The 13,768-nt window shown below is 42.4% G+C and overlaps 1 protein-coding gene across 2 annotated transcripts in view; it reads left to right on the top strand.

The window, feature by feature from the left end:
• The window catches only part of LOC112050572 (sister chromatid cohesion protein PDS5 homolog B), a 31,158-nt gene that overhangs the window by 10,676 nt on the left and 6,714 nt on the right, over window positions 1–13,768 (top strand). Inside the window, exons 3-16 of one of the 2 annotated variants that reach the window (XM_052889068.1) lie at window positions 913–1,107; window positions 2,015–2,205; window positions 2,355–2,562; window positions 2,936–3,982; window positions 4,430–4,607; window positions 5,363–5,551; window positions 7,156–7,249; window positions 8,209–8,392; window positions 9,511–9,732; window positions 10,868–11,005; window positions 11,633–11,692; window positions 11,936–12,095; window positions 12,433–12,548; window positions 13,205–13,348. In XM_052889068.1, the coding sequence (XP_052745028.1) occupies window positions 913–1,107; window positions 2,015–2,205; window positions 2,355–2,562; window positions 2,936–3,982; window positions 4,430–4,607; window positions 5,363–5,551; window positions 7,156–7,249; window positions 8,209–8,392; window positions 9,511–9,732; window positions 10,868–11,005; window positions 11,633–11,692; window positions 11,936–12,095; window positions 12,433–12,548; window positions 13,205–13,348 (3,126 nt within the window). Of the gene's footprint in view, window positions 1–912; window positions 1,108–2,014; window positions 2,206–2,354; window positions 2,563–2,935; window positions 3,983–4,429; window positions 4,608–5,362; window positions 5,552–7,155; window positions 7,250–8,208; window positions 8,393–9,510; window positions 9,733–10,867; window positions 11,006–11,632; window positions 11,693–11,935; window positions 12,096–12,429; window positions 12,549–13,204; window positions 13,349–13,768 lie in introns of both variants that reach the window. The other variant, XM_052889065.1, reaches the window with a different exon arrangement.

Raw genomic sequence — 13,768 nt, 5'->3', positions numbered from 1 at the left:
GGAATAATCAGCCCATACTCACTACTGAGCTCTGGTATGCAGGTTTCCTCACGATGTTTTTCCTTCACAGTTTGAGACACGTGTTACTTTATTTCTTAAAATGTTGAAATACGGGGATATAATAAGGCCTATGTCACTCGGTAACATGTAGCTTTCTATTGGTAATCCAGAGAATACATACCCCCCAGCATCACAGACTCACTAACGTAACCACTATAATATTAGTATAGATAACTTTTTACCCCTTTTTAACTTCGTTAGTGAATTTTAATAGAATACGAAACACGTCCTTCATCAATTCTGTTAAAGAATATTTATGTAAAAAAAGTAGATTGGACAAAGGAATCCTGTTGTCCCACGAAAACTTTACCTCCCATTTCTTCTTCAACTTGTTGCCAAGCTATAGTTGGTTATCGATTGATAAACAACTATAGCTTGGCAACTTCGTTCGTAACACTCCCGTTGTTGCGCGCGGGGCGGGAAGCATGTAGCGATGAATGAAAAGCCCACCACTGATGCACGTCACTTCCCCGCACGCACGATTTCACACCCGCGCAGTCTTTCCGCCCGTCGCCCGCATACCATGGGAGTGTTATCAACGAACTTGATAACACCAGACTATAGCCGATTACACCCATGTACTTTCCATTCCCGTGAGAATACGGGGATAACCTATAGCCTATGACACTGACAAATAACGTGACTTTCTATTGATAAAAGAATTTTCTAAATCGCTTTGGTAGATCCAGAGATTACCTCCTATATACCTTAGAGATTACTACCTAGTACCTACCTTAAGAGCTAAAGTTTATGGTGTTTTAGGAACAACACCACAAACTTTACTTCTTTATAATATGTATAGATATAAAAATCGTATTGTCTGGCACTGTACGTCCATGTTTTTTTGTCCAGGCTTTAGCACACACCCTCCAGGGTCTGGGCCAGGATGAGGGCATGTACCAGCAGTACATACCGCTGGCGCTGCACCTCGCGGACGAGTTCTTCCTCACGCACCCGTCGCGCGACGTGCAGCTGCTCATCGCGTGCTGCATCGCCGACGTGCTGCGAGTGTACGCGCCCGAAGCGCCGTACAAGGATCAGGACCAGGTAACTGATAAAAAATTTGCTGTTTTGTATAATTTTCATGTATTGTGCTTACCCTAGATAAAAACCATGTGCACGCCACTGAGTGTGCTGTAGAGTGTAGACCACACCACTGAAGTAAGACTTCTTTCAAAAATAAAAAACAAAGCGCCATCTATGATCCTCAGGCATATAGCTGTATCGCAACAGGTTCTTCTACAAAAAGGGGTTGTTTCAAAGTTGTCTAAAAACGCCATCTACTGGTAGAGTAAAATAAAGTAACAAACATTGTTTTACTATGCACGTAGTCGTGTACGTCATATTCCGAGACACCAGGATGTCTACCGTGGAAGAATTCGTCCGGAATCTTCCACGGTCGCCACGTCGCCCCAGCGCAGGACAGCGAGTAATTGCAGTCCGCGCGGGGCACATTGATTGACATCCACTAGTACCCTAAGGCCGAATGGCCTCAGCCCCGAAAGAGCCTGGAAGAACATGACTGGGGGAACAAGATCCCCCGGCAAGGAAGCATAGCCTCGAGGCTGTACTGTACTGTACTGTGGGTGTACACCCACCCGGATTTTTTCATCTGGGAGGGATGGATGGAGGATGACTGCCTGCTGCACGTACGCGTATAGGCAGCATGCATAATATTATATTTCTTCCATCCTAATAAAATTGTCTTATTCCTCATATCCCATCTCTTGTGACAAGTGAATCTGGAGGCCTAGCCTGTTGTGAGTCGTTAAATAAGACTGATGATGATGTCTGCTAACAGAAGTGACCCAGAACCACCCAGGCGACAATGAGCAATATGAAGCTGGGTGGTGCTTAATTGGTAACATAAAATATTTTAGAATTTATGAACATAAAATATATGTTGATATTCAATTATTTATACTAAATGTTTGTATTTTTTTTTTATCCCAAGGTGAAAACAATATTCCTGTTCCTGATCAACCAACTACAAGGTCTCCGGGACCCAAAAGACCCAGCTTTCAAGCGGTATTTCTACCTGCTGGAGAATCTGGCCTATGTCAAGTCTTTCAACATGTGCTTCGAGTTGGAAGATTGCCAGGAGATATTTTGTGCACTGTTCTCACTTATGTTTAAGATTGTCAAGTAAGTTAATAATACTTTCATTAATAGTTTTGTTTTACAGAAGATTTTAACTAAAAAAAGCCAAAATCCGCATATTATGAAGAATTCATGTGAATTTCTAAGTTGTTAAAAATAAGACTTTATAAAAATGTATATTTTTTGTCCCTCAGTACTGAACATTCGTCTAAAGTAAAGTCCTTCATGCTGGACGTGCTGTGTCCCCTCATTACGGAGTCTGACGTGGTCTCCAACGAGCTGCTGAACGTCATCCTCATGAACCTGGTGGAGCCCAACAAGCGAGAGCACAAGCATGCCTACTCGCTCGCCAAAGAGCTTATCATAAAGACCAGCGAGACCTTGGAACCATACATACAGGCGGTGAGTAATCATCATCATCATCATCATTAACAGCCGATGGACGTCCACTGCTAGACATAGGCCTCTTGCATGGACTTCCAAACTAAACTTTCTCGAGCCGCCAGCATCCAGCGGCTCCCTACAACCCGCTTGATGTTCTCGGTCCACCTAGTGGGAGGTCGACCAACATTACGCTTTCCGGTGCGGGGTCGCCATTCCAGCACCTTGGGACCTAGTGAAAATCAATATTCGTTATCATGTGTTTTAATTATAGTTTAGTTTATTCAAATAGTTAATTAAAAAATAGTTAATCGAGAACAAAGAACAAAGAAAAAATTTTTTCCAGATATTTTTTATGTATTCTCGTTTTAATAAATTGTTTGTTTCATTTCAGTTCTTTAACCACGTTCTTATATTAGGGAAAGAAGAAAAGAATCTTGTTATTTTTTCAAAAGTGTATGAATTAATATACGAATTAAACCAATGCTGCCCATCGGTGTTGCTATCAGTACTGCCACAGTTAGAGTGTAAACTAAAGTCAGCTCAATTCCAAGAGCGACTGAGCGCTGTAGCTCTACTCGCCAGAATGTTCTCTGAGCCAGGGTCGGAACTTGCCAAGCAGTACCCGGCTCTGTGGCGAGCGTTTCTCGGCAGATTTAACGATATATCAGTACAAATTAGAATCAAATGCGTCCAATATTGTATGCATTTCCTCGTACACCATCCAGATTTGAGGAAAGATATTACGGAGACATTAAAAATGAGACAGCACGATTCCCACGAACAAGTTCGTTACGAAGTCGTCATGGCTATAATAGCGACAGCTCAGAGAGATTTCGAAGCTGTGGCCGAGTCTGAAGACTTGTTACACTTCGTCAGAGAGAGGACTTTAGATAAGAAGTTTAAAATACGCAAAGAAGCGATGTCTGGTCTAGCGATGATATACAAAAAGTTCCTGACAGAAGATTCTGTACCACCAGCCACAGAGCGAGCGGTGCAGTGGATAAAAGACAAAATCCTCCATGGTTACTACATGACAGCTTTGGAGGACAGATTGTTGGTTGAAAGACTCTTGAATACATCATTAGTTCCATATACACTGCCAGCGCCAGTGAGGATGAAAAAGCTGTTCTATTTGATGTCTAATGTCGATGATAACGCCACCAAAGCGTTCATAGAGCTTCAGAAACATCAACTGGCCGTGCGAAGGACGGTCGCTGAATGGATCGATTTGCATAGAAAACCTCCGACGCCAGCCGTACAGAAGGAGATGATAGCTAAAGTTTTACACATTAGTTCTAAGTTTTTGCCCGAATCGGTGAAAGCGCAGGAGTTTCTTAACAAGTTCTCCAGCCATATGAAGAAAGCGCCGGAGTTGTTGCAAGGGATGGAGACGATTTTGAGTCCAAACGTCAGCTGCGAAGTTTGTGTGCGCACTACAGTGAGTATGAGTGCAGTTTATTTAATTACTTGCTGACGCCGCGCGTTTGCACCCGCGTGGTTCTCGTTCCCGTTGGAATACGGGGATAATATATAACCTATAGCCTTCCTCGAAAAACGGTCTATCTAACAGTAAAAGAATGTTTTAAATCGGACCAGTAGTCAACAAACGAACAAACAAACTCTTCAGCTTTATAATATTAGTATAGAAGTATAGATAAATGTTAACTTGTATCTTTGTAAAATATATTATATGAGATATATTTTATTTGTCAATTATTGTAGTGCTCTTGAGTTTTTTCATTTTATATTTTTTATATTGTAACTGAATGTAATAATGTATGCAGTAATAGCTTTCCTATACTGGTAAATACTTCACTTTAATTATTGTTATTATATCAATTAATATTATAGACTAGAGGGTTCAAAACTTCTTTCTTTTTTGCAGTCAAATGTGCTGAAAAAGCTAGGCCAACCAGTAATGACAAACCTTTATTACAACACAGTGAAGATGCTTCTAGAGCGAGTGAGCTCAGTGATGGTGGATCATGATTCATTGCTCATACTTGTTGGATTTGTGGAGGGGGCTGTCAGAGGCACAGACTCGTCAATCGCTGAGGAGTGTGGTAAGTAACGTATAACTTGCAAATGTGATATTATGCAGCTGGATGCTTGCGGCTCAAGACTCACTAGAGGCAGATGTCTAACCGTGGAAGTCTATTGGCTGATGATAATGATAATGCGATACTATTGGGACGCTTCGGCCGTGGTTAGTTACCACCCTACCGGCAAAGACGTACTGCCAAGCGATTTAGCGTTCCGGTACGATGCCGTGTAGAAACCGAAAGGAGTGTGGATTTTCATCCTCCTCCTAATGAGTTAGGCCGCTTCCATCTTAGATTGCATCATCACTTATGATCAGGTGAGATTGCAGTCAAGGGCTAACTTGTAAAGAATAATAAAAAAAATCTGGGCTGAGATTTTTTTTCGACAATTTCTTGGACCAACAACGCATTTAACCAGGGCCTGTAGCAATATGGCACGTCGGTTCGGTCGAAGCGTTAGCGTTTATAGAAAGTATAAACGTTTAGACAGTTCCGATCAATAACTTGATCGTGACCTTTCGATAGCAAATGTCATTCCCATACATTTTTCAATTCTCTAAGCGTTTGAGATTGTAGAAAGAAAGAAAGAAGGCAAATTCGTTTGTTACACTCCCGCTTCGGGCCGTGAGGGGGTAGCAATGTCCCGCGCGCACGACTTTACACTCACGCAGTCCTTCCCCCCGTCATCCGCATATCATGGGAGTGTCATCAATGAACTTGTCAAGCTATACGCCAGACGCGTTAGTTTCAAGTAGTGTACTGTATGTAATTTGCAGGCATAGACATAAAGAAGGCGGCGGAGCGCGGGCTGAAGCTGCTGGTGATGCTGTCGTTCGTGTTCCCGGCGCACTTCCTGCACGAGGACGTGCTGAGCCGCCTCACGTCGCTGCTGGAGATGGACGACGAGACGGTCGCGCCGCACATACTCGCCGCGCTCACCTTCCTCGGCAAATACAGGCCGCTGAGTAAGTGATATTAATTGATTATGAAACACGGCTAAAACTCACGTGATATTAGGTCGGAGTATGCCCGACTAGTTTCGAACCCATACGGGGCCCTTAGTCATGAGCTGGTTCTTGCAACGCGGCACGATCCAAACTGCGAAGCGGCGGCCTGATGCGCAGCTGCTCGCATCGCGCGCTGGGAGAGGGGTTGAGTGGTGGGGAGTGAAGGTTCCGTTACACTCTCCGACGGTTCATTAATGTCATTTTCATTAGACTCGTCTTGTTGTAAGCAAATCTAACTAACGCTATCTTGTTCCAAGTTTGTTGTATGTGACAATGAATGAAATAGCGGTTTCCACGCTGTCGACAGCAACCATCCATGATCCCGATTAAAATGCTGATCCATGAACCCAACAAACTTGAAACAAGATAGCGTTAGTTCGGTTTGCTTAGGGGTTCGATGTTTATTTTTATTTATTTACTAGCGGACCCGGTCAAGCTTCGCGAACTTATGTGCACTTCGTCCCTAACCCTACTCCTATCCTACCCTACTCTCCTACTCCTACCATACCCCAACTCTAACCCTACCCTATCCCTATCTTAACCCCACCCCACCCGTACCATATCCCTACTTGTACCGGTACCCTACCCTACCCTTACCCCTACCGCTACCCTAAAATTGTCATAAATAGTCTGCATACCAATTTTTGGCTTTCTACCTTGAAAATTGCAGAATGCTCCATACAAACTTTAACTATCTTCACTTAAAACATCACGTCAATTCGTCGCTCCGCTCCATTGCCGTGAAAGACAGAAACATACAAACACACACACTTTCACATTTATAATATTAGTATGGTAACTGTATTGCCATATTCGGCTCACTGCTGAGCTCGAGTCTCCACTCAGAATGAGAGGGGTTAGGCCAATAGTCCACCACGTTGGCCCAATGCGGATTGGCAGACTTCACACACGCAGAGAATTAAGAAAATTCTCTGGTAAGCAGGTTTCCTCACGATGTTTTCCTTCACCGTTTGAGACACGTGATATCTAATTTTTTTTTAAATGCACACAACTGAAAAGTTGGAGGTGCATGCCCCGGACCGGATTCGAACCCACACCCTCCGGAATCGGAAGCAGGGGTCATATCCACTGGGCTATCACGGCTAACTCATTCGTCCCAATATGGGTTGATAACGACTGTATTGCACAAAAAAACTATAACAAAGAAAATAGTAGAAAACATAGTATACAAGTATGTGCAAAGGCTGTCTTATTGCTAACTAGAGGACGCCCGCGACTTCGTCCGCGTGAAATTTAGTTTTTCACAAATCCCTCGGGAAAAAAAGTAGCCTATGTGTTAATCCCGAGTAAAATCCATTTTCATTCCAAATTTTAGCCAAATCGCTTCAATAGTAGCGGCGTTAAAGAGTAACAAACATCCAAACATCCATACAAACTTTCGCGTTTATAATATTAGTAGGATAGCAATATCTGCCAGATAACCTTTGATATATGTTGAGGAAAGTATGATTTCGGCGCACGACCACGTCCTCAATTTTTTTCCTGTTAATAATGTACTCTTCTATAACTGATATCGATACAAATGTTTTAAATTTTTACAGGTGAAGCGTGTCCAACGTTGTTCCCTAAGCTGATAATTCTATGCAAGGCGTACGCTGAAGTTGGTACACCGAAACAAGCCAAAAACGCTGTCAGGTAAACTTTTTCTTATCCTTTTTAGTGGAACAGGTATTGAAAGCTGTCTTAGTAAGGATCTTATCTTTGGCAGGGCAAGTAGAGCTACACAAACAGAAAGGAAGTGTTGACAAGTCATAAAGTAACTCTTAACCCTACGCCTCAGTTACAAGTCCTGTGGCGCTAACATGCGGCTAACGAGATAATCTCGAGAAGAGAAATAGGCAAATTTCAGCCAATGGCGATGCAACCGGAAATATAATAGGAATATTATAATATAAATAAGAGGAATATCTCTTTCATTGCATTGGGACGAATGAGATGGGACTGGTACTACTCTGCCGCCATCGAACGATATTTTCCTAGCCAAGTGGCACGTCGATTCTCTTTCTACAATCGCCAACGCTTCGAAAAGTAGAAAGATGTATGTAGAAGGGAATGACATTTGCTATCGACAGGTCATGTGATCAAGATCTATCATTCCCATACACGGCCTCCGTGGCGCAGTGGTATGCGCGGTGGATTTACAAAACGGAGGTCCTGGGCTCGATCCCCGGCTGGCTAGTTAGCACCCTACCGACAAAGACGTACCGCCAAGCGATTTAGCGTTCCGGTACGATGTCGTGTTGAAACCGAAAGGAGTGTGAATTTCATCCTACTCTAAACAAGTCAGCCCGCTTCCATCTTAGATTGCATCATCACTTACCATCAGGTGGGATTGTAGTCAAGGGCTAACTAGTAGACAATAAAAAAAAAAGCGATCGTAGAAAGAGAATCGACATACCACTTGGCTAGGGGGGCTAGGCTCTGCTTAGATATAGGTTAGAGATAGTAGATTTTCTGTCTCACACAATAGACCTGGCATCCGTACAGTGAATCCATTGCTCAGATGTTTGTCTGTTTTCCTCGTGGTAAGACCTTTTCATCAACACCCGAATTGTTGTTTCTTTTTTACCCAAAATATTTATTTATTTGTCCAGATGTCTATTCGTGAACGTCCCGGAGCAGCGCGCGCAGATCTTCACGGAGATCCTGGAGACGCTGAAGTCGACGCTGAGCCCGCACTCGGAGCACTACCGCACCGCCATCGTCACGCTCGGCCACATCGCGCACAACCTGCCCGAGGACTTCCCCGTCATCATCAAGAACATCGTCTCCCGGAAGGTGAGCGATTACACTGGACATTTTGTTTTTTTTTTAAGATGGAAGCGGGCTAACTTGTTAGGAGGATGAAAATCCACCCTTCTTTCAGTTTTTACACGACATTGTTCCGGAGCGCTAAATCGCTTGGCGGTACGTCTTTGCCGGTAGGGTGGTAATTAGTCTCGGCCAAAGCCTCCCACCAGCCAGACCAGGACCAATTAAGAAAACCTCAATCAGCCCAGCCGGACATCAAACTCCGTCTTGTAAATCCACCGCGTATGTCACTGCGCCACGGAGACCGTCAAATCATCGGACATCGGCTGTTAATGATGATGATTATTCTGTGATGAATCTTTAGACTGGGTGACCTCAAGCAATCATAACAAACAGCCGATGAACGTCCACTGTTGGAGAAAGGCCTTTTGCATGGACTTCCAAACATCACAGTCTTGTGTCTTCAGTCCACCTAGTGGATTACGCTATCAGGCCAGGGGTCGTCATTCCTTGGGACTTCAACTTCCACAGACTCTTCAAACTATGTGGCCTGTCCATTGTCACTTTAGGTTTGCATGTGCTGACTTTGGTTTTTCTGCAAATCTCCTCATTTTTGATTCGATCGAGCAGAGAAACTTCGAGTATAGCTTGCTTCATCGCCCGCTGAGAGACTTTGTCTGTGGAAGGTGAGAGATTACACTGCAGTGGACATTGGCTGTTAATGATGATGATTATTCTGTGACGATTCTTTAGATTTTGACCTAAAGCAATCATTATCATCAATAGGTGGACTGAGCACACAAGACTGTAATTATATAGTCTGTATAATGTACCTAGTCATATAGTGTGTATGACTATCTGATGAGGGGTAGTCATTCCAGCACCTTGGGACTCCAACTTCCACAGACTCTTCAAACAAAGTGCCACTTCAGGTTTGCATCTTGGACTTTGGTTTTTCTGAAAATCTCCTAATTTTTCAATTTCCCCCCCGAGCGACTTTGTCTTATTATGAAGCTCATAGTTACTTAAACCACAGAATACAAGTACCTAAACCTGTACCACAAAGGCATAAATTAATTGAAGTGAAGTTCTAACCAAACCTTCACCTTTTCTGTTTTATATTTAAATGTATATTTTGTCAACAGATAGTGAAAGAGTTACTGGTCAGAGAAGGTGGTGGGAGTTCGAATACTCTGGATGGCGGTTGGTGTGATGAAGAGGATCTGCCAGAAGAGACTCGCTGCAAACTAGAAGGCCTCAAATGCATGGCCCGCTGGCTCCTAGGACTCAAGAAGGACGAATTATCTGCTCAGAAGACGTTTAGGATGCTAAATGCGTTTATCGTACATAAAGGAGATCTATTACAGGTATCATCTGAATTACAATATTGACATATTGTATCGACCTATTCAGGATCGATGTTCTATTAATGTAATTACAACGATATACGAAGAGCTACGATATATATCCGTAAACCGACTTTACAAACAACCAATATTTTTACCGACCGATAAATTTACGTGATAACGTCATAAGAAAACATTTCGATGGAGTGGAAGAGAGTTTGATGCGTCATAAATCGATCGCTTAAGTCGAGACGTTATAGTATGGGAGGCCGGGATTCTAAATTTGCAATTACTGCAGCGTCATTGGAATCGGTTAAATTTGGTAGATTAGACGATAGAAATAATAAATTAATTGCTGTTCGTTAGTCTCGCTAAAACTCGAGAACTGCTTAACGGATTTATCTTATCTTGGTCTTGAAATGTTCGTGGAGGTATAGGGAAGGTTTAAAAGGTAAGAAAAAAACAAATAATTTCCGGGAAAACCCTAAAAACTGCCCTTTTCTATTTCCCATACAGACGTTTAAGAGTCAAGCGGTAGGGGTAGGGTAGGGGTAGAGTAGGGATAGAGAATAAGTGCACTTATGTCAAAACGAAGCTTGATCGGGTCCGCTAGTACTAAATAAATAAATGTACTTTTTTCGCTTTTCAGGGAAAAAAACTACAGACTTTAAAGACAAACACTTTATTACTTTATAAAGACTTTATTACTTTGGCTTACTGAAATCATCAGAAAACATGAGCGATTATTTTAGAGATTAATTTATTCAAAACAAGTAAAAAAAATATTCAAAGTAATTTGTGGCTGGATAACAGAAATATAAGGATTTATTTTGTAACATTAGTACCCTCCCATTCCATAACGTTACGCTCAAATTTATTTGAATGTCAAATTTGAATGCACACCTTTTAGCTATCAACTCACCTACCTTATCTTAATCTGACGTGCTGCTTGAGTATTTCTGAAGTTTTATTTTTTGGTTGCCTTAAACGTACCCACCAATAATAAGAGCTCATACTTGGTAGACGCACTGAGCAACGTGCAAGGTATATTCGCTGACGCGCTCAAGTAACTGCAAAAATCCCCTCTTCGGCTCCTTTAACTATTATAACGTCAAAAAAAAATGTGTTTTTTAACAATATGAATCATGTTGTACAGCAAAAGCGCGTGTCTGCCGCCGAGATGGCGCACCTGCGGCTGGCGGCGGGCGCGGCCATGCTCAAGATCTGCGAGCAGAAGGGCGTGGGCGACCAGTTCACGGCCGACCAGTTCTACAACCTGTCGCATCTCATGGTGGTACGTTTGTTGCCTCTGGTTCTCATTACTATTACCTCTATCTTATAATAGGCTATAGCTTAGCACTCCCATGATATGCGGACGACGGGGGGAAAGGACTGCGAGGGTGTGAGGTAGTGCGCGCGGGGCAGAGGGAAGAACTGCGCGGGTATGAAGTCGTGCACGCGGGGCATCGCTACTCCCCCCTCCCGGCCCGCGCGGACCAATAGGAGTGTTACGAACGACTTTGCCAAGCTATAATAATACTATTTTCTTATCTTATTACTATTTCTACAAGCTAAAATTCGTCAACAAAAGAAGCTGCACAAACTCCATTGTTGATAGCCAGAGTCAACATAGGTACTGTGTTTGGTCATCTTTTATATTATTGTCGTACATTCACTTAAGCGCTAGAGAATTATAACAGAAAACAACATTTTTAGAATTGGCATCTTCCATGTAAAGAAGTAGTTCTATTTCATCTTCCATTTTATAATAAAAACAACATCATATTTTAATATAATTAGTGTGAAATGAGATTTTCTACCTACTTTTATTTTTAATTTCTTGTCATATTACATACCCAATTTTGTTTTTGTATAGGTGCAGACAATGATTTTTTTAATGTAATAAATGATTTTCTTACAGGATGATGTACCTGAAGTGAGAGAAGCGTTCGCTGCAAAACTACATAAGGGCTTATCAAAGGTAAAATATTATGAACACGTTCAAAATACATTATGTCCATTTTAAAATTGATGCCTTTTAAATATGGTAGATTGAAGATCACTTGTGATTTTGCATAAAAATGTTTAGTTCAGATGTTCAAAGACTACGTTAAAGGAAAGTAGTCGGAGAGTAGCTCTTAGACGCCTTATTTCTCTATGATTGTGAATTTAGATATTATGAGTGATTAAGAAATGTGTGAATATGACCAAAAAATGTCAATAGGGTATACCAAACAAATGTCTGCCGTTGGACTTCATGGGCATGTACGCGTTGGCCGGACGCGAGCCCGACAAGCGCATCCGCGGCCTCGTGCGGCAGTACATGCTGGCCGACGTGGTGCGGCGCAGGGAGTACGTGCGGACCATCACCGTGGGCACCAAAGGTAACCGTACCACCGCTCGACTGTAGTACATGCTGGCCGACGTGGTGCGGCGCAGTGAGTACGTGCGTATTTAGATTGCAAATTTTACTCCCACATAACCAAAAAAATTACATACATAAAATAATAAGAGGGTTTATATTAATAATTCAAATCCAGTTTGGTATATTGTACGCAATTTTCGCGAACCTTTCTGTGAACACGCATTTAGATACTGATAAAGAGTAACATATACAAAAACATTGCATTTTTGACAATATTACATACATGTAGATCATATTTCTTATTTTCGAAGTCTGTTAAAAATGTGAATAATGGGAATGAATTGTTTGTACAGTAGAGAAGGCAGTGAGCCAGCTGCCGCACATCCTGCCCGACTACATGATGGTGTTCGCTGTGCCGGTGCTGGCGCACGACCCCGCCTTCGTCGCCTACGACAACGTGCCGCAGCTCAGGGTGAGTCGCAGCCTCAGACCAATTACCATTGGACTTGTCTTTTTCCTAGTGTTACAAGTTCTTTGATTACGGATGGTATTAACCTTCAAACCTTCATTATTTATGTTATTGTGGGGGAGGTTTTGTGATGTTGTAATTAAAAGGGTATTTGATGAATAGAGTTAACTTGTTTCTTAGGCAGCGTAGACACCGTCACGTTTCCAGTCACGTTAGTGATTTTGTGCAATAATGTTTTGTTGTAATTATTTATAATGCTTTGTGTTGTAATTCTTGATTATAAATTGTTTAGTGTAGGCATGGAGAACTTGTCGTGTACGGGAGATGCGTGTCAGTTCTTAAGTTAATTCTAAAGAGATCCCTTAAACCTACACCCAAGGTCAAGTCCTGGGACCTGCTCGATGTGTTTCCTCTACCACAGAATAATGGTACAGTCACTGTTGCTGCTACCCGTCACGTCATACTAGCGTTGTTTCGTGGTCTATGTGGGGTCTACATCTATGTTTTCTTGAATAATATTGAAAATTACTTATGTGACGCGTCGTGTACTGACTCGAGAATGTATTAGTTTTTGAATTTGTATTTGGAATATGCCGTGTTCCATGAGATCTATCTGCCTATTATTCTTTAATCTGTGTACCGTTGTTTGTGTTGTGTAGATGGTGAAGCAGTGTCTGTGGTTCGTGCTGGAGCCGCTGATAACGCGCAACGACTTCTACTGCTACGGCTTCTATAAGAGTCTCGTGGAGCGAATGAAGATGCACAAGGATGCACTCAATGAAATGGACGACGCTATGAATTATGTAAGTCGTCACTGTTTATTATAGGACTAGCAAACGCCCGCGACTTCGTTCTACCCTACACCTAATGCCCAATATCTTAGCCACTGGAGCAAGACCAAAACAAAAAAAGTAATATAGGCATCATTTAGGTACTCTGTTATATTTGGCACAAGCTAGAAAAGATGCCAGCTCAGCACTGTGCATGGACCAAGAAAATACTGGAACACGCAATGCTGATACCCTACCCTGCTCCTACTCTACCCTGCTCCTACCCTACCCTGCTCCTACCGTACACTTCATCATACCCCTACTCATCTCTACCCCTACCTTACTCCTACTCTACCTCTAACCTGCAGTTGCAGTTGTCTCTGAAAGTATGAACTGAAATTCCTTTAACGCTTAAAACGCTATATTGTACTTTTTTGCATGTGGTTGGCAAAC

Source organism: Bicyclus anynana, chromosome 2 (genome assembly GCF_947172395.1).
Source record: "Bicyclus anynana chromosome 2, ilBicAnyn1.1, whole genome shotgun sequence".
Lineage (NCBI taxonomy): Eukaryota > Metazoa > Arthropoda > Insecta > Lepidoptera > Nymphalidae > Bicyclus > Bicyclus anynana.
The sequence above is the reverse complement of the archived record's forward strand: the minus strand, read 5'-3'. Positions and strand labels throughout refer to the sequence as shown.